At 40.8% G+C, this 27,465-nt stretch overlaps 1 protein-coding gene across 1 annotated transcript; it reads left to right on the forward strand.

The window, feature by feature from the left end:
* The first annotated feature begins 10,527 nt into the window (after window positions 1-10,527).
* On the forward strand, window positions 10,528-20,728 carry UBE2T (ubiquitin conjugating enzyme E2 T). The gene is made up of 7 exons (XM_003938286.3): window positions 10,528-10,592; window positions 16,838-17,010; window positions 17,599-17,668; window positions 19,162-19,267; window positions 19,367-19,465; window positions 19,613-19,696; window positions 20,426-20,728. Exons 2-7 carry the CDS (start codon window positions 16,902-16,904, stop codon window positions 20,546-20,548), a joined length of 591 nt encoding a protein of 196 aa, XP_003938335.1. The 5' UTR covers window positions 10,528-10,592; window positions 16,838-16,901; the 3' UTR covers window positions 20,549-20,728.
* Window positions 20,729-27,465: the final 6,737 nt, after the last annotated feature.

The following is a 27,465-nucleotide window of genomic DNA, read 5'->3' on the forward strand; positions in this document are numbered from 1 at the left end:
AATTATTATTTAAACTTTTCTATATGTTTAAATTTTTTTATTAAAAAAGGTTTCAAAATGATTGGGGTATTGTAAAGGGGAATTTTATTATATTCTGTCATGTGAAAGTTTGCCTGTTCCTTAATTTCCCCAATTTCCCCTGAAATGAAGTGTAAATCACACATTAAGGAAACAATTATTAAATTGAAAGCCTCAAATGAAAAGTGACATATAAATGTAAAAATTATTATGTTTAATAATACTGTGTTGGCTGGGTGTGATGGCTCACGCCTGTAATCCCAGCACTTTGGGAGGCCGTGGTGGGCGGATCATGATGTCGGAAGATCAAGACAATCCTGGCCAACATGGTGAAAATCCATCTCTACTAAAATACAAAAAAAACAAAATTGGCTGGGCATGGCGGCAAACGCTTGTAGTCCCAACTACTCGGGAGGCTGAGGCAGGGAAATTGCTTGAACCTGGGAAGCGGAGGTTGCAGTGAGACGAGATCGTGCCACTGCACTCTAGCCTGGCGACACAGCAAGATTTCGTATCAATAAAATAATAATAATAATACCGTGTCTACCTGCCATATGATTTAGTTGGGTATTCTTAAATACATTATAAATACTAATTAAGCCTCATGTCACATCTGTGTACTATGAATAACAATGTACAAAAAGATAATCAAGGTATAATAATGCATACATTATATAACTTCATTTTCCTTACTACATGCATTTATTTATGGTCACCATAGAACTTGTCATGTCTCATCATTTACCGCAATTAAAAATTTTTGGCCAGACGTGGTGGCTTATGCCTGTAATCCCAGCACTTTGGGAGGCCAAAGTGGGCAGATCACTTGAGGTCAGGAGTTTGAGACCAGCCTGGCCAACATGGTGAAACCCCATCTCTACTAAAAATACAAAAATTAGCTGGTGATAGTGATGGGTGCCTGTAATCTCAACTACATAGGAGGCTGAGGCAGGACAGTTGCTTGAGCCCAGGAGGCGGAGATTGCAATGAGCCAAGATCATGCCCTGCATTTCAGCCTGGGTGACACAGCAAGATTCTGTCTAAAAAAAAAAAAAAATATATATATATATATATATATATATATATATATATATTTTATATATTTTTTTTATATTTTATATATATATAAAATTCATGAGAGTTACTTTGTAACATGTCACAATGAGACCTCCTCTTATTCCAATTCAGCCTCTTGCTGATAATTAATCTGCCCACAAGCTCCCAAATAGAACTCTCCCTAAAGAATAAAAGAAAAATTGGCCGGCACGGTGGCTCAAGCCTGTAATCCCAGCACTTTGGGAGGCCGAGGTGGGTGGATCATGAGGTCAAGAAATCGAGACCATCCTGGTCAACATGGTGAAACCCCGTCTCTACTGAAGAAAATACAAAAAAAAATTAGCTGGGCATGGCGGTGCGTGCCTGTAATCCCAGCTAATCAGGAGGCTGGATCCAAGATGGCTGATCACTAGCAGCTCGGGATTGTAGCTCCCACTGAAAATGCAAAGAACGAGAGGACGCCACACCTTCACATGAATTCTTGTTGCTCACGCACCAGGAGATTCCCAGCGGAGGAGCCCCACGGGTCGCCAGCGCGACTCTTGTGACCGGCGAGGCGGTTTTGCTGGCGCCTCAGAGCGTCGGTTCTTGGTGTAGAGTCAGAAAAGCACCATCAATCTTAACGCCGCTGATTTGGTCAGCGCAGTGGGTTGCTCAGATTTCGGCGCTGAGAATCAATAAGTTGGACGTCCACTCAGAAACCCAATTACAAAGACGGTAATTATAAAGACCACAGATGGATAAATCTACAACGAAGGGAAGAAAACAGCCAAAAAAGGCTGAGAATACCCAAGATCATAACGCCTCTCCCTCAGCAGGGGATCCCAATTCCTCATCAGCAACTAAACAAGGCTTGATGGAGAACGAGTGTGTTCCAATTACAGAAGCAGGCTTCAAAACGTGGATAATAAGAAACTTCTGTGAATTAAAAAAACTTGTTCTAATACAATCTAAAGAAACTAAGAACTTTGAAAAAAGGTTTGACGAAATGTCAACAAGAATACAAAATTTAGAGAGGAAAATAAGTGAATTGATGGAACTGAAAAACACAATACGAGAACTACGTGAAGTATGCACGAGTTTTAACAGCCAAATTGATCAAGCAGAAGAAAGGATATCAGAGGTCGAAGACCAACTCAATGAAATAAAACAAGAAGACAAGATTAGAGAAAAAAGGATAAAAAGGAACGAGCAAAGTCTCCAAGAAATATGGGACTATGTGAAAAGACCTAATCTACGCTTGATAGGTGTACCTGAATGTGACGAAGAGAATGAATCCAACCTGGAAAATATGCTTCAGGATATTATTCAGGAAAATTTTCCCAACTTAGTAAGGCAGGATAATATTCAACTCCAGGTAATACAGAGAACACCACAAAGATATTCCTCAAGAAGAGCAACTCCAAGGCACATAATCGTCAGATTCACCAGGGTTGAAATGAAGGAGAAAATACTAAGGGCAGCCAGACAGAAAGGTCAGGTTACCCACAAAGGGAAGCCTATCAGACTCACAGAAGATCTCTCAGCAGAAACCCTACAAGCCAGAAGAGAGTGGGGACCAATATTTAACATCCTTAAAGAAAAGAACTTTCAACCAAGAATTTCACATCCAGCCAAACTAAGCTTCAAAAGTGAAGGAAAAATAAAGTTTTTTGTGAACAAGCAAGCACTCAGAGAATTCATCACCACCAGGCCTGCTTTACAAGAGCTTCTGAAAGAACCACTACACATAGAAAGGAACAAACAGTATCAGCCTTTCTAAAAAATACCAAAAAGTAAAAAACATCAATATAATGAAGAGTTTACATCAACTAATGGGCAAAATGGCCAGCTAATATTAAATGACAGTATTAAACTCACATATATCATTATTAATTCTAAATTTAAATTGACTAAATTCCTCAATTCAAAGACAGGCAATTTGGACAAAAAACTAAAACTGTATGCTGCATCCAGACCCATCTCACATTCAAGGATACACAAAGACTCAAAACAAGGGATGGAGAGAGACTTACTAACCAATCAGAGAGCAAAAATAAATAAATAAAAAGCAGAAGTTACAATTTTTGCCTCTGATAAAATAGTATTTAAAGCAACAAAGATCAAAAGAAGCAAAGAAGGACATTATATAATGATAAAAGAATCAATGCAACAACAAGAAGAGTTAAAGATCCTAAATATACACGCACCCAATACAGGAATACCCAGATATACAAGACTTATAAAGAGACTTAGACTCCCACACAATAATAGTGGGAGACTTCAACATTAATACTAGACAGATCAATGAGACAGAAAATTAACAACGATATCCAGGACTCGAACTCAGATCTGGAACAAGTAAACGTAATTAACATTTATAGAACTCTCCACTTTACACAAAATATACACTCTTATCAGTACCACATCATATCAACTTAGAAGTTTAAACGAAATGTTGGTTGGCTCCTTGTTAGTTACTCTCTTCCCTCATTTTTTTTTCATGTCTTCATTATTAAGGACAATTATAGGCATACCCATATTTAGACTGCATTCTAGCCTGGGCAGCAAAGCAATACCCCCATTCTCTCTCCCTCTTCCTCTTTCTCTTTCTTCCTCTTCTTTAAAAAAAAAAAAAAAGAAAGAAAAAGAAATAAACATAGCAAATACATAGCATGCCAAATAATTCCATATTAATTACAAAAACCCCCACATATGTTGTATATCTGAAATTTGACAGTAATACATAGAACGTTAAGAAAAACAGGCAGAAACACTCAAGACATTTTGGGAAAGGATAAATAATAAGTAAATAAACAAATAAGAGGTTTACAATTACTAAAAAGGAGAGAGACAAAGTTTTTTTTGTTGTTTTTTTTTTTTTGCATATGACATGATCGTATATACAGGAAGTCCAAGAGGATCAGCTGACTATTAGTAACATTAAGAAATTTCTACAAGCCCTACTAGACATTTAAAAAAAAAAAAAAAATCAGGAGGCTGAGGCAGGAGAATTGCCTGAACCCAGGAGGCGGAGGTTGCGGTGAGCCGAGATCGCGTCATTGCACTCCAGCCTGGGTAACAAGAGCGAAACTCCATCTCAAAAAAAAAAAAAAAAGAACAAAAGAAAAATTGATATTAAATCAAATAGGTAAGAATACTCAAAGATCATTTCAATATTATGTTTCTAGTATATGATAGCTTCTCAATTTATATATATATTATATATATAAAATCTTTATTAGAGGATCAGTATGCCAGTAAAACATAAAGTTATATATAATACAGTTTTACCGGCATACTGGTATTCTAATAAGGATTTTTAAACTGGAGTAAATTTTTCAGGGATCAATAATTTTTTTTTTTGGCTGCATTCTTTTTGTATTCAGAATTAGGGAGCAAAAAAATACCTGGTTCCAATTCTTTAAATAAGCTAAAATTGACCCACTCCAAGTTAAATCCTTACTTTCCCAAGAGATATGAGCTTAAATTTCATTCTTTCTTTTTTGGAGACAGAGTCATCCAGGCTAGAGCGCAATAGTGCCAACATAACTCACTGCAGGCTCAAACTCTTAGGCTCAAGCGATCCTCCTCCCTCTACCTCCTGAGTAGCTGCGACTATAGGCACATGCCACCATGCAGTCTAAAATTATTTTATTTTATTTTTATTACTATTATTTTTTTAAGTAGATATGGGTCTTGCTATTTTGCCCAGGCTGGTCTTGAACTCCTGGTCTCAAGCAGTCCTCTTGCCTCAACCTCCCAAAGTACTGAGATTTTAGGTGTGAGCCACCATGCCCAGCCTGAGCTTAAATTTCAGCAAGAATTTAGTCTAGAAATAAAGAATTTCTGGGAAGCCAGAAGTACTTTCTTACTATACCTATTTTATTTGCTTCTTTCCTTCTTTTTTTTTCCTGTGGGAGTAAGAGTGTAATACCTTCTTTGAAGATTTCACAGAAAAGTGTAAATAGTTAAATTCCTTGGATAGTTTAAGTGCATATCTGCTTGGAGAGAGAGAAATACACCTTCTGGCAAGTAGTAATAATTTTTTTTTTAAAGACGGAGTACGCAGGCTGGAGTGCAATGGCATGATCTCAGCTTACCACAACCTCCACCTCCTGGGTTCAAGCAATTCTCCTGCCTCAGCCTCCCAAGTAGCTGGGACTACAGGCACATGCCACCATGCCCAGCTAATTTTTGTATTTTTAGTAGAGACGGGGTTTCACCATGTTGACCAGGATGGTCTTGATTTCTTACCTCATGATCCACCCGCCTGGGCCTCCCAAAGTGCTGGGATTACAGGTGTGAGCCACCGTGCTGGGCCCGAAAGTAGTAATAATTACTATAATCTAATTAATTTTAAAGGCTCAGCCAAAACAAATGCCATGAAGACATTCATCTACCTATAATGACTTGAAATGTTTTTTCAAATCAAAATCATATTTTTCTAAAACATCTTTCCCAACTGGGGCTTTCTGAGAATAACTTACATAATCACTTCATTAAACAAGTATGGCCCCTCAGGGAGGCCCAGGTGACTCTGGCCACAGCCTCGGCCTCCGTCGCTCTGCGAGCTGCGGGCATCGCATGATTCGCAGCTAAGACTCCGCGACACTCTGAAGCCCAGAAATGAGAAGTGATTTACTTAGAGAAAGAGAAAAAGGAGATGAAAAGCTTCCATGAAGAGTGTGGAAGGGGACCCCAGAGGTCTTTCCTCCAGAGAGGAAAGACAGCTTCCACAAACGGAGTGTGAAAGGGGACCCAAGTAGGGAATCCAGGAGAGGAAAAGCAGCTTCCACAAGTGTGTAAGGGGACCCCAGAGAGGTCCTCCAGCAGAAATAAAGGCATTCCATAATTCTTTTCTCTTTGGGAGAGACCATCTCCATCAGCTGTAAACAAACAAAAAAACCCCAAAAACCCTCTTTTTTGACAAGTTTGTAAAGCCTGTCCATCTGTGTCTATAATAATCCTCAAAGCCTTAAGCTACGCCCCTTAATTCAGCCAGTTCAGCAAGAAGAAACCCACCCAGCTGCTTGAGAGGGTTTCAGAGGCAGAATTGCTTGAACCTGGGAGGTGGAGGTTGTGGTGAGCAAAGATAATGCCATTGCACTCCAGCCTGGGCAACAAAAGTGTAACTCCATCTCAAAAAAAGAAAAATCATTTTTCTTTCCAAATGATGGCATAATTGTGAAATATTAAAAAGGCATAATTGGTATCTGTATAAATAGTAACTAACTCCCTGGTTCTTATTCTAGGGCTCTGATCCGGACTATGTGCTCTAGACTGGTGAGCTGAAGTTCCCAGAGATAGTTTTATAGACAAACGATTTGGAAGGCAACTGTAAGGTACTAGGCAAAACTGAGAAACAGACACAAAGAAAACTAATATAGAGTGAAATAATTGAGAAATTTGTATTAGAAAGGCAATTAAATCATAGTATACTGCTTGCATTTGTAGTAAATATTTGATTAATCCCATTATAGCATTTGCTGACTACAGGTTAAGGTAAAAATTATGCTATATTCTGAACTGCTGGAGGGGTGAATGGTGACCAAATTGCAGATGATGGGCTCAGGTTGCTCCCTGATGGGCTGTGTTCTTCCAGGCCCTTGGTCCCTCACTCACCCAAGAATGGGGGAGAGGACCTTGCCAGATTTAGTAGGCTCTTAAGTAAATATTGAATCCCAAAGAATTTTGCAGAAAGTGATTTATTTAGGCAGAGAGAGAGAGAAAAAGGAGAAAGAAAAGCAGCTTCCATGTCTTCCCCCGTGCGTGAAAGTTAAAGACCTCTAAGCTCCCTGATGGGAGAAGTGGGCAGAGGCATGATACTGGGAATTTCTTGCCTTTGAAACCAAGCCCCCTCGTGAACCTGAAGAGAATACATTCTCTCAGAAGGACAGCTGAAGGAAAGGGTGTTCCCCAGTACATGTCAGTATCAAAGGGCAATTTTTCTAGAGTTTATATAGTTCAGGAAGTATTTCTCCTTTATGTATCATATTTTGTACATTTGCATGCACACACACATAACAAAAATGTATCAATTGGTTGAATTTTCTTATATTTTTACTAAGAATGGGCGAAGACAATTATTTTGTTTGAAGAGGGTACTTACTGTAATAAAGAGTGTTTCCTCTGGAGTCAAAGTTGCCTGTGTTTTAAAACTGGCTCCATTATTGTGACCAAGTAATTTTTCTCTGTGGCTCTGTTTCTTTCTCTGTAAAATAAGGACAATAATAATATTAATAAAATGTGTAAAAAGCTGAATTTCATTAATACATGCTTTAATACAGAAGTATCTTTTCAGTAAATAAAATTTTCAGCCAATAAAAAAAAACAAGTATGGTAATTTAAATTTCCTAAATAAGTACTCTATTCTTTTATTATAGTGGGTCAATTTTAGCTTATTATTCTTTTATTATTTATATTTGAGACAGGGTCTCACTCTGGATTTGCCATGGCACAATCACAGCTCACTGCAACCTCGACCTCCTGGGCTCAAGCTATCATCTTACCTCAGCTTCCCAAGTACCTCAGACTATACGAATGTACCACCATGCCTGAGCAATTTTTGTATTTTTTGGTAGAAATGGGGTTTTGCCATGTTATTCAAGCTGGTCTCCAACTTGTGGACTCAAGCGATCTGCCCACTGAGGCCTCCCCAAATGCTGGGATTACAGGCATGACCCACTGCACCTGGCTATATATATATTGAGTCTCACTCTGTCACCTGGGCTGGAGTGCAGTAATGCGATCTCAGCTCACCGCAACCTCTGCTGCAGGTTCAAGCAATTCTCCTGCCTCAGCCTCCTGAGTAGCTGAGATTACAGGCACCTGTCACCGGGCCCAGCTAACTTTTGTATTTTTAGTAGAGATGGGGTTTCACCATCTTGGTCATTCTGGTCTTTAACTCCTAACCTCATGATCCACCTGCCTCAGCCTCCCAAAATGCTGGGATTACAGGCATGAGCCACTCCGCCCAACTAAGTATGCTATTCTAAAGAAAATATAAGCCTGGCCAACGTGGTGAAATCCTGTCTCTACTACAAATACAAAAATTAGCCGGACACGGTGTCGGGTGCATGTAGTCCCAGCTACCAGGGAGGCTGAGACAGGAGAAGCGCTTGAATCTAGGAAGTGGTGGTTGCAGTGAGCCAAGGTCGTATCACTGCACTCCAGCCTGGGGGACAGAGTGAGACCCTGTCTCAAAAAAATAAAAAATGAAAATAAAGGAAATATTTTTCATATACTAGTAAGTAAATCCTGACAAATAATACTGTGAACAAATAAAATACAATTTTTATACTTTTATAAGTACTAAGTAAGCCTGCAATGATGTGTTGTTAAAAGTGAAGAAACCTTTATAAAATAATAATTTTCATATCTCCTCTACACTTAAAGAAATTATAACATTACAATGCTCCATTTTAAAAAACAATGACACCTGTAAAAAGTTTATGAAACTTTTTTAGCCTGGCCTGTATTCCAAACAGTTAACATACCCCCCTCTAGTGGACAAATGGAAATTGTACACTAAGTGTATGGAGTTCCTTTTTTTTTTCTTTCCCTTCGTTTTCTTCTTCCCTCTCTGCCTCCTTTTCTTCTTTCCTCTTTTTCCTTCTACCCTTTTTCTTTCCTCTTGTTGCCAAAATTATAGGGACTTACTTATTTTATCAAAGCATCTCTCTTTTCCACCAGACTCAATACGGTTCTTGCTTTTCCTAAAAGACATTGTTAAGACCTAGTTCTCAAAGAACCACCAAAGGAATTAATCAATTTCAGTTCTGAAGACAGAACTGTAATAGAGATACAATTACAGCAGGGGCCAGAATAAAATAAAGACAGGTTTGGAAAGGACTAAAACAGAAAACATCGGTAGTAAAATAAGGAGCAACTCAACTGTGACAGAAAACACTTCATTAAATGCTGAGTAAATGCTAACAATAAATGCAAAACCCCAACAGCAGACTGGAAATTAGACTGGACAAGAACGGGATTCCTTATGTTTGTTTTACAACTTCATAATAATTAATAAACTACTGTAGTTGGCTTATTCCTATAACTAAACTAAGGTGAGCAACCCCAGGGAAGCATCACAGAGTCCTAGTGAACATGTGGGTCTCCAGAGAAAACACACCACACAATGGTCATAGGGAGCCAGTTGCCACTTAACACCAATTTTGACTAGATGTAGACATCACTAAGTGGTCAAAATTATACTGGTTTACAAGTTTAGAAAGAGACCGATTACTCCATTACCAATAATAGTAATAAATAGTATAATCACAGTAATAGTAATAAGTTACTATTATTGCCCCCTTTGTTCCAAAGCTACATAAGGAGCTGAGAGCAGTCAGATGAGGGTTGGCTTTTTGCGTGTTTTTCCACCCACAGCATTCCCAAAGGCTACTCAAGTTCCAGACTAGTCCTTTAGATTAAGTCAGGTCTGCGCCATCCTTCAGCGCTCATTGGCCTCCAGCAGAGGCAGCTCTGAGAAGTTAAGGTTAGCTTAATTATAAACAGGTTCTTCCTTGTTCAGAAAGTATACCATGCATCTCGAGTTGGAAGACGGTTTAAAAGCCATCTATTCAAACTGCCACCCAGTGCAAGGATCCCCTTTTCTGCACTGTCCCTAACAAGTGATGATCTAACTGCCACTTGAACATTTCCAGTGATGAAGGAATTCACTACCCCTTACGTTTACCTATTTGTCCTTCAGAGTTCTAATTGATAGAATGCTTTATTTATTTATTTATTTATTTATTTATTTATTTATTTTTGAGACGGAATTTCGCTCTTGTTATCCAGGCTGGAGTGCAATGGCGCGATCTCGGCTCACCGAAACCTCTCCTGCCTCAGCCTCCCAAGTAGCTGGGATTACAGGCACGCGCCACCATGCCCAGCTAATTTTTGTATTTTTAGTAGAGACGGGGTTTCACCATGTTGACCAGGATGGTCTCGATCTCTCGACCTCGTGATCCACCCGCCTCGGCCTCCCAAAGTGCTGGGATTACAGGCTTGAGCCACCGCGCCCGGCTAGAATGTTTTATTGAACTACGTTCTGCTTCTCTTATTCTTTCATCCGTTGTCCTTAAATGTGTCCTCTGAAGTAGTAAAATCTCCCATATGAAAAATATTTAAAATACAGGAAGACAGCTATTACGTATTCTCTTCTCCAGATTAAATATTTCTGGTTCCTTTCATTGCTTTTCCTAAGAAACGATTTCCAGCTCCTTCCTTGGTCTGACGGAGCCCGCGTTGTAACCGAACTCGGACCGCCTGCTGACGTCTCAGGGCTGAACCTCAGGGTGTGGGAAGCTGAGTGGCGTCGCCCGGCCCGCGTTCTCATTTGAATGCGTGGGTATTCAGAGCGCTGGCCAATAGAGAGAAGCGCTGGCTGCGCTTCTTTCCCGGGGGATTACTGTGGGCCAATCACAATCCTCTCAGACAAGGGGCGGAGCCACGCCAACCGTCCGAGGTCGCGCAGGCGCAGGTATCCAGTTGGTCCGCTCGTTGCTGCGTGGTGAGGGCTGTCCGCCAAGGTAAGCAAGGAGAGTATTCCGGCTCCCCATCTGTAAGAACGTACCCCGGAGGAGGCCACTGAGTCTTGGGGGGAAGGAGTCCTGTTTCCGCTTAACCTGGGAGTTTTCGCCTCCTCTGAAAGCAGAGCCTGACAAAAGCCGCTGTTGAGCGGAGGATCTCCCCGTATCTGCAGGAAATCGTGGCCGGAGCTCCCCTGAGCCTTCCTCCTGCCCCTGGGAAGGACCTAACAGCCCACTACTCGGCGCGGGTTGTGCACTGGCTGCTCTGCCTTCTTCAACGTCTGGTCCAAACTCACGTTTCGGTCGTTAATTATCCAAATTTACTGCAGACTTGATACAAAAAAGGACTAGGGACCTGCCCTCAAGGAATTCACCCTAAGGGGAAGAAACTGTCAGGGGAATTAGAATACGATGCAAATTGATGTGGACGCGAAGAGGGTGACGTTGGGAAGGTGTGAGGGGCGGGGATGCATTACTAGGGAAGGAGTTGTTATTTCATATGTACATATCTATAGGTGTGAAAGAATAAGACTTTTTTATGGGCAGCAGGAATAGGGCAGTATGGCTGAAGCATGAGTTTGTGGAGAGTAGATACTAGATATAAGGCGGGATGTAAGGGTTAGCTTGCAAAGAACCTTTATACCCAGACAAATGGGCAGTTATTCGTGGCATTTGAGCCAAAGAATGGCATATGCCAATTTTGGTTAATATAGTGAGACTGGAGTCTGGTTGCTCCCTTGGGAGAAATCGTCTTGCTTGTTCTAATCCTTTTACCATGGCTTTGTACTGTTTTCATTTTATATTTATACTGCGTATCCATAAGGGATGGTTCCAGGACATCCTGCAGATACCATATCCATCAAAAGTCAAGTCCCAGTTATAAAATGGTGTCGTTTTTGCATATAACCTATGAATGTCCTCGCATATACTTTATATTTAAACTATGCATGTCCTCCCCATATAGTTTATATTTAAGAGACAAGAGCCTTTGTTGCTCAGGCTGGTTATTTATTTATTTATTTTTGAAGCAGAGTCTCGCTCTGCCACCCAGGCTGGAGTGCACTGGCATGATCTTGGCTCACTGCAACCTCTGCCTCCCACGTTGAAGCAGTTATCCTGCCTCAGCCTCCCGAGTAGCTGGGATTACAGGCATGAGCCACCTTGCTGGCCAGTTTGGTTTTCTTTTGTTTTTGAGACAGCATCTTGCTCTGTCGCCCAGGCTGGAGTTCAGTGGCATGATCTCAGCTCACTGCAGCCAACTCCTGGGTTCAAGTCTTTCTCCTGCCTCAACCTCTTGAGTAGCTGGGATTACAGGCCTCTCCTACAGCACCCCCCCGCCCCAAAAAAAACCCCTAAACTCATAAACAACAAGGATCTCACAAGAAACTATAGCCTGGGCGACAGTGCAAGACTCCGTCTAGATCTTGGCTCACTGCAACCTCCTCCTCCTGGTTCAAGCAGTCTTATCTTATTGAATTTCTACCCTTTTCCCAATTTGATTTAGATGATCTGTGACTTTCAAAGAAGTAGAGAGACAGGTGATTGTGGGATAAAATTTAGGTCCACAGTAACCACAATTTTGGAAGGTGTAAATGGGCTAAGTTTTGTATTTTTAGTAGAGACGGGATTTCCCCATGTCTGCCAGGCTGGTCTTGAACTCCTGACCTCGAGTGATCCACCCACCTCAGCCTCCCAGACTGCTGGGATTACAGGCAAGAGCCAGTGCACCAGGCCTCATAGGCTGTTCTTGAACCCCTGCATGTCCTCCCATATACTTTATTTATTTTAGAGATGGGGGTCTCCTTTGTTGCACAGGCTGGTCTTGAATCCCTGGCCTCAAGTGATCCTTCTGCCTTGGTCTCCCAAAGTGCTGCAGTTACAGGTGTGAGCCACCGTGTCAAGCCCTGCCCCATATACTTTGGATCATTTCTTAATTACTTATAATAACTAATAAAATGCTGAGTAAATAGTTGTTACACTGTATTGTTTAGGGAATAATGACAAGACAAAATGTACAGTACCTGTTCGGATGAAATTTTTTTAATTTTTTTTTTTTTTTTTTTTTTTTTTGAGACAGTCTTACTCTATTACCCAGGCTGGAATTCAGTGGCACAATCTCGAACTACAAAACACTTCTAGCAAAAAATCTTTATTTTTAAGAAAAAAGTATTTTTTCTCATTTTCTATTTTTGTCATAAATTTTTATTCTTTCCAAAATATCAGAACCAAAACTTGAACTTCCTTTTGGTTGATACATGCCCAGCAAGACTGATCAAAGAAAAGATGGCACAGATAAACAGTGTTAGAAATGAAAATGGAAACAAAACCATAGATAACTACAGAGATTAAAACGATAAAACATTATACAAATAAATTTAAAGTTGCATGAAATAGATAAATTTGTGGGAAAATTTAACTTGCCAAAATTGATGCAAGAAGAAATAAAGAATTTAAATAACATTAAAATAAATTGGATTTGTAGTTTAAAATTTTCTTAAAATGAAAACACCAGGACCAGATAGAGTTCTTCCAGACAACCTAGTAACAAATTATCTCTTGGACTAATCCACAGTGTGTCAAAAAAAGGAGGCAGCATTCCCTAACTCATTTTAGGAGGCTAGCATAACCTTAATACCTAATAAAGACAAAATTAGAAAGGACAATTATAGGCCAATCTTACTGATTAGCATAGTGTTAAAAGTTTTCCCTTTAAGGTTAGAAATCTGACAATACTAACTATCAGCTTTTCTTGCTTGCTTGCTATTTGTTGTTGTTGTTGTTGAGAGAGGGTCTCACTCTGCCACCCAGGCTGGAGTACAGTACAGTGGCACAATCATGGCTCACTGCAGCCTCCATCTCCCCAGGCTTGGGTCATCCTCCCACCTCAGCCTCCTGGGTAGAGGTTCATGCCACCATACTTGGCCCAGCTATCAGCTTTTCAGGCTGATGCCACCATACCTGGTCCAGCTATCAGCTTTTCTATTCAACATTGTACTGGAAGTTACTGCCAGAATAGAAGGCAGGGAAAGGATTAGAAGGGAAAAATAAACTGATTATATGAGGATGATATGATTGGCAGTATAGAATTATTCCCAGACCGCTCTTCACCCCAAATAGCATTATTAAGCATCATTAGCATTATTAAGGCTTTGGTTAAAAATCAATTCAATTTATATGTCCCCGTAAGAAATGGGTGGATAATAGTGTTTTTGAAAATATAGCAAAAATAGGCCGGGCGCAGTGGCTCAAGCCTGTAATCCCAGCACTTTGGGAGACCGAGGCGGGTGGATCACGAGGTCGAGAGATCAAGACCATCCTGGTCAACATGGTGAAACCCCGTCTCTACTAAAAATACAAAAAATTAGCTGGGCATGGTGGTGTGTGCCTGTAATCCCAGCTACTCAGGAGGCTGAGGCAGGAGAATTGCCTGAACCCAGGAGGCGGAGGTTGCGGTGAGCCGAGATCGCGCCATTGCACTCCAGCCTGGGTAACAAGAGCGAAACTCCGTCTCAAAAAAAAAAAAAAGAAAATATAGCAAAAATATAAAGTACTTAGAAATTAATCAAACAAAAATTAGGTAAAGCTTTGTGGAGAAAATTACAAAACCTTTGGAAAGCATCAAAAAAGACTGAAACAGCATGTTCATAGATCTTAGAATTCAACATCATAAAGATATCAGTTCTCTTCAGTTTGGTCCATAATATCAATAAAATTACAATCCAAATCACAGAACCCTGTTATGATTTGGATTATAATTTCATATATACATATGTATGTATTTATGGACTTATGAACTGATTCTCAAATCTATATGGAAGAGTAAAGAGCCAAGAATAATCAAGTCATTCCTGAAGAAAAAGACCAGGTGAATAAGGTATCATAAAGCATCATGTTGTACACCTTAAATATATACAGTTTGTCTCAGGGAGGATCCGTACACAGAATAAAAAAATATATATATATATGTGTATATATATATATATATATATATATATATATACACACACACATATATATGTATGTATATATATATACACACACACACATATAATTTGTATTTGCCAGTTATACCTCAGTAAAGTTGGGAAACAATTTAAATAAATAATAATAAGTGAATAAGCCATGGTAATTGAAACAGTGGAGTATTGTCTCAGAAATAATCCAGTTGGTCAATGGAACAAATTTAAGAGTCCCAAAACAAATCCACATATACAGAAATTTAATTTATAGTAATAGCAGGGACTTATTCAATAAATGGTGTTAGAATGATTGGCTGTTCATATGGGGGAAAATTTGTAAATTGGACCCCTACCTCACTCACTGTACATAAAATTCAATTCCTAGTGGATTAAATATTTAAATTTGAAAAGCAAAATTATAAAATATTTGAAGACTATATAGAAATATCTCTACATTTGAGGATAAGGAAAAAATTCATACACAAAGTATAAATGTAAAGAAAAAATAATTTTTTTTTTTTGAGATGGAATTTCGCTCTTGTTACCCAGGCTGGAGTGCAATGGCACAATCTTGGCTCACAGCAACCTCCACCTCCTGCCTGAGCCTCTCAAGTAGCTGGGATTACGGGTGTGCACCACCACAACAGCTAATTTTGTATTTTTAGTAGAGACGAGGTTTCTTCCATGTTGGTCAGGGTGGTCTCAAACTCCTGACCTCAGATGAGCTGCCCACCTCAGCCTCCCAAAATGCTGGGATTACAGGTGTGAGCCACTGCACCCAGCCAGGAAAAGATTTTAAGATTGATCACGTTAAGAGTACGTGTTCATTGAAAGACACCATGGATAACATGGAAAGATAAGTGCAAACTGGGGGATATTTGTAACACATATTGAAGAATTGGTGTCCTTTGCTTGGTTAGTAGAGGGAGAACTAGATTTGAAAAGAGTGTTGGGTGAGTATGTGTGTGGGTGTTGGTTTTAGGTGAGAGAGATTTTGAGCATATTTGCATATTGAGGGTGAGAAAGATGGAATAATTGATGGACTGGTATCCCTGAAGATTGGGAACATAACACATGGAGACAACCTCAGCCATTTAACATTTGCTTGTATCTCAGAATGTGACTGTCTCTACCACTCTTGCTCTCACAAAGCATATGTAGACTTCCTCACAACAGCTAATATTTGTCAAGTCCCTTACTGGCAGGCATGCTAAGGCTACAGTAGTAAGCAAAATCAGACCCAGGCATGGCCTCATGAGTTTATAATTTATCAGTGGAAACACCCACTATTTAAAACCTTTAGTGTTTTTATTTTTTGTAGAACTTTTTACAAATTTTTTTTTTTTTTTTGAGATGGAGTTTTGCTCTTGTTACCCAGGCTGGAGTGCAATGGTGCGATCTTGGCTCACCGCAACCTCCGCCTCCCGGGTTCAGGCAATTCTGCCTCAGCCTCCTGAGTAGCTGGGATTACAGGCACGCGCCACCATGCCCAGCTAATTTTTTGTATTTTTAGTAGAGACGGGGTTTCACCATGTTGACCAGGATGGTCTCAATTCTCGACCTCGTGATCCACCCGCCTCGGCCTCCCAAAGTGCTGGGATTACAAGCTTGAGCCACCGCGCCCGGCCACAATTTTAATTCTTTATTTAAAATATATATTTGCTTGAGTAGATAAACGTTCACAAGAAGGGAATAGAAAAAACTCAGATTCCCTTGTCAGAATAGAGATAAGAAGAAGAATCTTGGCTGGCCGTGGTAGCATATGCTTGTACTTCCAGCTACATGGGAGGCTGAGATGGGAGGATTGCTTGAGCCCAGCAGGTGGAGGTTGCAGTGAGCTGAGATTGTACCACTGCACTCCAGCCTGGGTGACAGAGCAAGACCCTATGCTGGGTGCATTGGCTTAAGCTTCTAATCCCAGCACTTGGGGAGGCCAAGGAAGGTAGATGACTCACCCGAAGTCAGGTGTCTGAGACTAGCCTGGCCAACATGGCAAAACCTTGTCTCTAATAAAAATAAAAAAACTAACTGGGCGTGGTGGTGCACACCTGTAATTCTGGCTACTCTGGAGGCTGAGGCATGAGAATTTCTCAAACTCTGAAGGTGGAGGTTGCAGTGAGCTGAGATGCTGCCACTGCCCTTCAGCCTGGGTGACAGAGTGAAACTGTTTGTTTAAAAAAAAAAAAGAGGAATCTGTCCCCCACCGTCACTACTTTGAAGCTGTTTGCTGAAAACTTCATAGTCATTATTGCTGATGATTTCATGGTTGCCTCTTTCCTCCTCCAGTGCATCCCAGCCAGCTCTTAGTGTGGAGCAGTGACCTGTGTGTGGTTCCTTCTACTTGGGGATTATGCAGAGAGCTTCACGTCTGAAGAGAGAGCTGCACATGCTGGCCACAGAACCACCCCCAGGCATCACATGTTGGCAAGATAAAGACCAAATGGATGTTCTGCGAGCTCGTAGGTATCAAGTTATGTATATGGTGAAAGTCATGACCCTATTGAAGATTGTGCTGAAATCAAACATTTTGTATATTCTAAAGTAAGGAGCAGTTATAAGGTTAGAGTGCCCTACCATCTTTCTACCCAAATGTGTTCACATTTATAAAAGGTTTGCTTCACATTTCTTGCTTCTTTGACTTTTTATTATACCTTTGGCTGATTTATAGCCAAGATTTAAAGCAGTGAAGCAGTGTTTAGATCAAAGATAACCATCTCAAATATCTGTCAGGCCAGATGGGAAACATACCTGATTAGAATATTGCAGTCCAAACAAAACAAATCTGTAGGTTTTATTTGGTCTTGTGGCGAGCATTTTGCAGCTTCTGCTTTAGATTTTGTATATGTCCTTTGCTTGACACCATCAACTTTTTGAGTATATTAGCATTGTGGCATGTTGCATGAGGACTTGTTAAAGTCCCGAGAGAGAATTATTGTCCTAGGCCTAGTTTCTCTGTTAGGACCATAGACCTCATTAGCTCCACATGGTGGTAATTCGAGTGATCTGAATGCCCATTAACTTTTTCTTTCTTTCTTTTTTCTTTTAAGAAATATTAGGTGGAGCCAACACACCTTATGAGAAAGGTGTTTTTAAACTAGAAGTTACCATTCCTGAGAGGTTAGTATGAATCAACTTCTCAACCTAGATGGTAAAGTACATTTATTGGAAAACAGAGCAATGTAGTAGATGGAGCATTAAACGTAGGGGTTAAAGTACTAGGTTTTAATCCTGGCCTTATCATGACTTAATGTGACCTTGACCAAGTTATTTTATCTCTCTAGAGTTCAGTTTCCTTCTCAAGAATAATGAGCCAGATCCCATCAAAGTCCTCCTCACTTTTTAAATTGTGGTAAAATATGCATAACATACAGTTGACCATTCTTAAGTGTATAGTTCAGTGGTATTAAATACATTCACCTTGTTGTGCAACCATCACCAACATCTATCTCCAGAACTTTTCATCTTCCTCAACTGAAACTTCGTAGCCATTAAACTATAACTCCCCATTTTTCCCTGCTCTCAGCCCCTGGCAACCACTATTGTGCTTTCTTAATATTAAGGTTCCCCCCTGCCTTTTTTTTAGCTTTTAGGTTCAGGGGTACATGTGTAAGTTTTTGTTTTGTTTTGTTTTGTTTTGTTTTTTACACTCCCCACCCCCTGCCGAAAGTTTTTTATATAGGTAAACTCATGTCATTGGGATTTGTTGTACAGATTATTTTTGTCACCCAGGTACCAGACCTAGTATCCAATAGTTTTGCTCTTCTCCCTCCTCCCACCTTCCACTCTCAGGTAGGCCCCAGTGTCTTTTGTTCCCCTCTTTGCATCCATGTGTTCTCATCATTTAGCTCCCACTTATAAATGAGAGCATGTGGTATTTGGCTTTCTGTTCCTGCAAGGCCATGATCTCATTCTTTTTTATTGTTAAGGCCTCTTTTAATTCAAGTCTCCTTTAAGGCTCTCATCAGGTAAGTTATAGTTACAGATTTATACAGAATAGGGAAGAGAAGAAGTGAATATCTAACAGTTGAAGCATAGACTTGTAATCACTAGGTCAGATCATGGCCAAACTTGTTCAAGTCTTGAGAGAATGGCCTAATAATCATGCAGTGCATCAGTTTTTAAAATAGACTGGAAACTGCAAGGTCTGTGTCTCACTAAAGATACATAATAACTAAATGAAATGTATAAACCTTAATTGAGTCCTGTTTTGAAAAACCCAGTTATAAATTTTTAAAAAAAAAAATTGGGGAGAACAATTGAAATCTGAAGAATAAGTGATATTAGGGAATTAGTTCTTAAATTTTTCATAGGTGTAATAGTATTGTAGTTATATAGGAGAATGTTCTCATTCTTAGAAGATATGCTCAAGAATTTAGAAGGTGAAGTGGCTTGAATCCCGGTGGTAGATATATGGATGTTTTCAGTACTGTTATTTCAAGATGATTGTAAATTTTCATAATGAAAGTTTAGGAGGAGAGAAAGTTTGCCTCCTAAAGGCTGTCTCCCTGACATTTCTGTAATACCAACATTTTGTGACCAAGAAACTATTTTAAATGTATTTAGAAGCAAAATTATTTAATGAAAATTATCTCTTGTCTGTTCTTTCATAGGTACCCATTTGAACCTCCTCAGATCCGATTTCTCACTCCAATTTATCATCCAAATATTGATTCTGCTGGAAGGATTTGTCTAGATGTTCTCAAATTGCCACCAAAAGTGAGTTGTGGGCAAACGGTTGACACTACAGCATTTTGTTTTCATCTATTAGAGTATCGTGTCTAATATGAAAGCAACTATTTATCTGTTTGTGTGTAGGGTGCTTGGAGACCGTCCCTCAACATCGCAACTGTGTTGACCTCTATTCAGCTCCTCATGTCAGAACCCAACCCTGATGACCCACTCATGGCTGACATAGTAAATATCCCCATTTCCCTCTGCGGCACATATCCTGCCTTGTCTCTACCACTAACTCCCCCTGTGTGAGGATAGCTGCAGCAGCTCTGACTGACTCCTGCAAATAATTTTTTTCTTCATTAACTCTTTTCTTTGATTTTATCTCAGTCCTCAGAATTTAAATATAATAAGCCAGTCTTCCTCAAGAATGCCAGGCAGTGGACAGAGAAGCATGCAAGACAGAAACAAAAGGTATGATGTTTGCTACTATTGTCAGTTAATTAAGTATATATAGTATATATATGTGCAAAGAATGTTTCTTAGATTTGCCAAATTCGTACTAAACTCTAGAATGACTAGGTGATCTTTTTCTCCTATTGCAGCCTTCTAAATAATCCAGCAAAATAGCCTAATAGCTCAACCCACCGTAGGTATTTCAGAACAGTTACCATATGTTGGCAACACTAGAGGGCAGGCAGCATCTGGTTAATTTCTTTTATACTGTGGGTAGCAGGGATAGCAGGGTGGTGTCTCAGATTCTTTTTTTCTAAATTGTCCTTTTAACACTGAGAAGAATCTATATTTGCAGGGACTAGTTGCAGAAATAGGGGGAAACTTACTTTTCTAATGGGACCATTCATGGAAGAAGTTTGAAGGAAAAACCTCAGGTCAATAGAATTTCCTCATTTAGCAAAATACAAATTACAGGAACATGGAAATTAGCACATCATAGTTCTTGCTGAGTTACACCATCCTTCAGATTGAGTTAAATGGCAGTTGTGTTACTTGTAAAAGGAAATAAAAGTTAAAACATAAAAAACAATTGAGGAGGATGTTTTTGAGAGAATATCATATGCACAATGCAATATATAAATCTTGCAACAAAGAAATACATGGAAATAATATTACAGAGCTTTATTTTTCTCCATCCTGTCATTTGTGTGAACCTTACTTTATTTCACCCTGTCTCTTCCTTTTTAGGCTGATGAGGAGATGCTTAATAATCTACCACATGCTTGTGACTCCAGAGTATACAACTCAACACAGAAAAGAAAGGCCAGTCAGCTAGTAGGCATAGAAAAGAAATTTCATCCTGATGTTTAGAGGATTTGTCCTGGTCCATCTTAGTTAATATGTTCTTTGCCAAGGTGATCTAAGTTACCTACCTTGAATTTTTTTTTTTAATATATTTGATGACATAATTTTTGTGTAGTTTATTTATCTTGTACATATGTATTTTGAAATCTTTTAAGCCTGGAAAATAAATAGTCATTTAATGTTGAATATGTGTTTATCCTGAATGTGTGTCTGGGAGTAAACTGGCCAGAGAGCTGTATAATTGGAATGTTAAAATATTTGGAATTGTTGTCCTTTCGTTTGCCGGCTTACCAGCATCACTAGGGACATTGAATATTTGACACAGATGTAAAATAGCTGTAGAAACAATTCAATTACCCTTACACTTTCAGGGATTATAGCTTTTCTGAGTTCTTAAAATAATGTGGGAAGAAGATAACAGACCCTTTTGCAAATTTTTTATTTTTTTGAAGCTTTTACTTTTTGTGATTTACATAGCTGACCAGAATTGCTGTGATAAAACTTTCATTTGTTCAACAAATACTCATTGAACACCTACTGTTTGCCAAGTAGTATGCTAGTGTTTGAGAATGAAATGTGAGAAAATCAGATGTGAGATTAACCAAATACTCATACAAATTTAAGTAGAGATTTACTCTCTCCAGCATCATTTTATGACAAGTACCATTCTGGACAATTTGGTACCAAACTTGAATTCCTTACTTACGATTTTACAATACACTTGACTTATCTTTATAATTCTATTTAAGTAACAGAGATAACAGATTTGAGCAGAAATCAGCTGAAGTAGGAAGAGGTCACCCAGGCCAAGTGAAGGCTTTTTGCGGAATGTATTATAGATGTTGGACCTTCCTAGGCAGGTGAATAAAGACCATAATGCCCTTGTCCATATCCCAGTGTAGCAGTGACGGGTTTTATCTAGGCTAGGCACCATGCATGTAAAATGCACCTCTGAAGAGGTAACTTTCATTCATCTGCCTATGAATTACCTTGTACTTTTTACTGAGCAGCAGCCTCCCATACTGCTCATGTGGCGTTTGGACTCAGGCAAAGAACAAGAAGTACGAATTTATGTAATCCATTAATGACAGGTCATGGCAAAAGCTAAAAATACACATTTCTAACCTCTACAGAATTTTTGAACCTACTTTTCAAAATCAGTTACTGGTCTCTTTTTAAAGCCCAGGAATTAATTTCATTCCAGGCTTGTCTCCTATGCTTACGCGTACTTAAGCCAGGTTTGGATTTCCAAACACCACATGAGCAGTATGGCAGGCTGCTGCTCAGTAAAGAGTACAAGGTAATTCATAGGCAGATGAATGAAAGTTGCCTCTTCAGAGGTGCATTTTACATGCATGGTGCCTAGCCTAGGTAAAAACCGTCACTGCTACACTGGGATATGGACAAGGGCATTACGGTCTGTATTCACCTGCCTAGGCAGGTCCAGTATCTATAATACATTCCACAGGTAGTATATCATTTAGGATACTTACAGTTGTGAGTGAAATTCAACTCAGACTGGCAATAATGAAGAAAGTTCAATTGCCTTAATAAATAGAAAGTCCAGGGGTAGAGTGAACATCTGGATTGGTGGATTCAAAGGTTCAACAATATCAATATCTTGGTCTCTTTCCTTCTGTCGTCCATAGTATCAGCTTTCTCTTGAGCTGTCTGTTCCTGAAGTTTCTTCCACTCCTAAGGTGACTACCAGCAGCAGTTGGGGTGATGTACTTTATTCAACAGGCCAGGAGGCTCTGCTTTCCATGAAGCAAAAGTCCCTGCAGACCACCTTGAAAGCAATCACTGGCCAGGGAAATGCCGTGTGCTGATTGCTCTGGGTTAATAAACCCAGAAATGAAGTGAGAGATGGACTTGGGGAGTAGTTGTAGGAAAAGAGTACCTCCTATAGGACGAAACCCCTTACCCTGCTATCACCATGTCTGGTCAGCTCTCCCAGCTACTTCTCCCTACCCGTACTTACAACGCTAGTTCAGCGGCCATCATCTCTCGCTTGCACGTTAGCCATAGCCTTCTAACTTGTTTCCTTGCCCCTGTTCTTGACCTTCGACCCACCATGCTCTTCACAAGAATAATCTTTTGACAATGTAAGTCGGATTTGGTTTCATTCCTCCAAGTGGCTTCATCTTGCAATTAAAAGCCTAGTCTCCTTCCCTGACCCATAAGACCCTGCATGATCTGGCACCTGCTTGCTTTATCTATCCATCCTCATTGCATACCCTCAACCGGCTTATACCTTATACAGACCTGCTTTCAATCTCTTGAACACACCTAGCTCATTCCTACTTCAGGGATTTCACATATGCTGTTTCCTCTGCCTCCTACATTCCTTCCCCAGGATAGTCTCAGCTTGAATGTAGCTGCCTCAGAAAGTACTTGTCTATCCCATCTAAAGGAGCCCTAGAGCCTCAGATACTCTCTGGTCCATAGCCTATTGCCCTAATTAATTTTCTTTATAGCATTTGTACCTACCTGGAAATGTGTTCATTTTTAAATGTATATATTGTCTCACTCTAAGTGCTGGGGATATAGTGGCTACAAGGAACTTTTCTCTCTAATCACAAGAAACACCAGAGCCAAAAGCTATTAGAAGTCATCCAACCATGTCTGCCCGAGGTACAGAGGACTGGGCTAGAGAACAGAAGTGACATGCTCGAGGATTTAAAAGCCCAGCTCCCTATTCCCACCTCAGGGGAGGATGGGAAAAGGCTAAAAGCATGGACTTAGGTCAAGAAGACCCAGTCTCAGCTCTGGCAGAGCTGCTTACAAGTTGTGTGACCTTAGCTTTCTATTCAGTCTTTCTATTTTTTCGGGTTTGCCTCTGTAAAAGGGATGATGCTGCTGCTTAAGACTCATGAGGTTGTTGTGAAGATTCAATGAGATGATGTATATAAAGCATCCAGTGCAGGGCCTGGCACAGTGTTGACATTTACCAAGTGCCTAACAGGGGACTGGGGGATGGAGACAGCCATCCAACCATAGGTGGGTCTTAAGGAGCTGCCCTGCCCACTGCCTGCTTGCCAATCTGCTCTGTTCCTAGGATAAGCAAGCTGAGCTGTTTCTCAACCCCAAACCCCTAATTAAAGAGAGATGACATCCATGACTGATCATATAAACATTGCAGATTCCAAGTTCCCCTCTCCTGCTACCCCCAACCCCCCTTTCCACCTCTCCCCAAAAACTATGTAAATAAGAACAGATTTTACCACCCACCTTGTGGGCAGACTCAGCTGAGGCTGGAACTTGCTATTTATCCTTCGGCTGCTGCGGGATTTCAACACATACAAATAAAGCTCCTTTTCCAGCCAAGTGTGTATTTTTCCATCAGCATGTGGCCCCCCTGCCCAGGTTGTCTTGTTTAGGTTGGGACAGCCTGAGGGAGGGAAGGACAAGGAAGGGGTGTGGGGCTGTGATTTCAGAACCTGCTCCCCAGGATGGCTGGCTGCAAGACATCTTACAGTCCTGGACCACACTGGGCTGCCAGCGAAGCCCGGGAGAGGTTGGGGTGATGGACACAGACATGCTACACACACAAACAACACATTCCACTTTCTCCTAGCTTCTTGGCAAGTCACCCCTGCCTCCTGCCAAGGCCCCCAGAGAGCGTCCATCCCTTTCTCCATCTCTTAGTTTATATGAGGGATGACAGGTTATCCAGAATGTCTCGATCATTCCACCCACCCTCCCACCCCTCTGCAGGGTTTCTCCCCTTCACCTGCCTGTTTTCCTTGCTCACCTTTTCCCTGATCCCACATCCCAATAGAGTGTGTCCCCTTTCTGACACTGTCTTCTTCCTTAAACTAGGACCCTGAAACGCTGTGCTTCAAAAATGTCGATTCTGACGGTTTCTTCTCTCCAACCTTCATCTCAGGCAACTTTTCTAGGGGGTGAGTTCTTAGTCTCTAGGTTGTCTCTAGGCCTGGGAGATACTGCCATGCACTAAGCTAAATCCTTCACTTGAATTTTTTTTTTTTTTTTTTTTTTTTTTTTTTGAGATGGAGTCTTGCTGTCACCCAGGCTAGAGTGCAAGGGCATGATCTTGGCTCACTGCAACCTCCACCTCCCGGGTTCAAGCGATTCTCCTGGCTCGCCTCCGCAGTAGCTGGGATTATAGGTGTACACCACCACGCCTGGCTCATTTTGTATTTTTAGTAGAGACAGGGTTTCACCATGATGGCCAGGCAGATCTTGAACTCCTGACCTCAGGTGATCCATCTGCCTCTGTCTCCCAAAGTACTGGGATTATAGGTGTGAGCCACTATGCCTGGCCTCATGAAAAATCTTTTGAAATTTTTTCAGCAACCTTCAGAGTTTAGATACTGTGATTATCCCCATTTTACTGATGATGAAACTGAGATTCAGAGAGGTTAATTAAAACCTAATGACAAATGGCTTTTAATGTTAAGTGTGGGATTCAAATCCAGGCCTGTATGACTCCAGAATCATACTTGTCAGCTGTATGGATTCTGTTCTAATTTCTTTTTTTTTTTTTTTTTTTTTTTTTTTTTTGAGACAAAATTTCACGCTCATCACCCAGACTGGAATCCAATGGCACCATCTTGGCTCACTGCAACCTCCACCTTCAAGTGATTCTCCTGCCTCAGCCTCCTGAGTAGCTGGAATTACAGGTGCCCACCACCACGCCCAGCTAATTTTTGTATTTTTAATAGAGACGGGGTTTCACCATATTGGCCAGGCTGGTTTCAAACTCCTGACTTCAGGTGATCCACTCACCTTGGCCTCCCAAAGTGCTGGGATTACAGATATGAACCACTATGCCTGGCCCTGTTCTAATATTTTTACGTCTATCTCCACAGAATAGCTGTGGGATAATGGGCAATTTTCTCCTCTATAAAATGTGGACATGGCTTGAATGCTCTCTGAGGTTTATCCCAAAGCTAACACTTGGCAGTTTGCAATTCTGAAACTTCCTGCATAACCCAGGGACCCAGGGCAGAGCCTGCCTGTGGATCTCTAGTTTAGTGATGAAGTAAATTAGGTTGGTCTGTTACCTTCTCATCTTCCCTTTTTATTACCTTTACTCCTTCAGCATTCTCTTGACTTAGGTTCCCTGCTAGGGATTTTCCACCCAGGCCCACTGTTAACCCATCCTGACAATACTTCTGTCTCATCAAATACTTTTGCTCATCAAAATTCCCATTTAGGCCAGGCATGGTGGCTCTTATCTATAATCCTAGGACCCTGGAAGGCCATGGCAGAAGGATCGCTTGTATTCAGAAGTTCGAGAGCAGAAGTTCGTGAGACCCCCATCTCTACTAAAAATTAAAAAAATTAGCAGGGTGTGGTGGTGTATGCCTGTGGTCCCAGCTACTCAGGAGGCTGAGGTGTAAGGATCGCTTGAGCCCAGGAGGTCAAGGCTGCAGGGAGCCATGATTGTACTACTGCGCTACAGCCTGGGTGACAAAGTAAGACACTTATATTTTTTTAGAAAAAATTTCATTCAATAACTGCCCTCTTCCACACTAATAGTTGAGAATAGGTCAGTGGGTTTACTCCTTGGCCATAGGTAGAAAGTGGTGCAGAGAGGGAGAAACCTATCTGGCGCTGGGCGCGGTGGCTCATGCCTGTAATCCCAGCACTTCGGGAGGCCAAGGTGGGTGGATCACGAGGTCAAGAGATCGAGACCATCCTGGTCAACATGGTGAAACCCCATCTCTACTAAAAATACAAAAAATTAGCTGGGCATGGTGTCGTGTGCCTGTAATTCCAGCTACTCAGGAGGCTGAGACAGGAGAATTGCCTGAACCCAGGAGGGGGAGGTTGCGGTGAGCCGAGATCGCGCCATTGCACTCCAGCCTGGGTAACAAGAACAAAAACTCCGTCTCAAAAAAAAAAAAAAAGAAAAGAAAAAGAAAGAAAGAAACCTATCTGGTTTCTTTTCCATGCAGGTGACAGAAATCTAACAATCTTACTTGAGCAAACGAAAAGTATTGGTCTACAACCTAAGTCCAAATGTGCTTTTAGGAACGGCTAGGTACAGATGCTCAAATAATGCCATCGGGATTCATTTCTCTCCAAGTGGCAAGACAGATACCAGCAGCTTTCTTCCCACCAGTCCAGCAACTCCAGTGAAATCGTACTTCTTTCCCATCAGCTCCAGCAAAGTTCCCAAGTTGGATCTCATTAGGAGGATTTGAGATGTAAACCCATCCTTGGACCAATCGCCGTGGCCAGGGATTAGAATAAGCTGATAGGGTCTGGGTTATATTCCCACCTCTGGAATCTGGCCTAGGGTCAACCCCACCTGAAAGGTATGCAGTAGAGAGCAGTGGAGGTAGTCGCCTGAAGGAAGGTCAAATTGATGTTACCAGAAGAAAGGAAGTGGCCATTTCCTTTCTTCTAAAGGAACAGATGCCCTGGGCAAAGGGCTGTATTCCTAACCTGAAGGAATAAGTAACTATGATGGTGGAATTTCAGCCTCCTTGGTAGCCAGGGAAGACGCTGTTATAAAGGAGAGGGTTGGGAAACTTGGTAGCCTTCAAATCTCACCATATAACTATCTTCCCATTCTGGGTTATTTGCATCTCCTGACCAGATGGCCCCTTTAGGTTGGAAAAGAGAATGATTTTTTTTTTCTTTTTTCAAATTATTATTATTATACTTTAAGTTCTGGGGTATATGTGCAGAGCATGCAGGTTTGTTACATAGGTGTGCACGTGCCATGGTGGTTTGCTGCATCCATCACTCCGTCATCTACATTAGGTATTTCTCCTAATGCTATCCCTCCCCTATCCCCTCACCCCCTGCTATCCCTCCCCTATCCCCCCACTCTCCAACAGGCCCTTGTGTGTGATGTTCCCTTCCCTGTGTCCATGTGTTTTCATTGTTCAACACCCACTTATGAGTACGAACATGAGGTAGGAAAACAGAATCTTTATGGATGT

Source organism: Saimiri boliviensis, chromosome 14 (assembly GCF_048565385.1).
Source record: "Saimiri boliviensis isolate mSaiBol1 chromosome 14, mSaiBol1.pri, whole genome shotgun sequence".
Lineage (NCBI taxonomy): Eukaryota > Metazoa > Chordata > Mammalia > Primates > Cebidae > Saimiri > Saimiri boliviensis.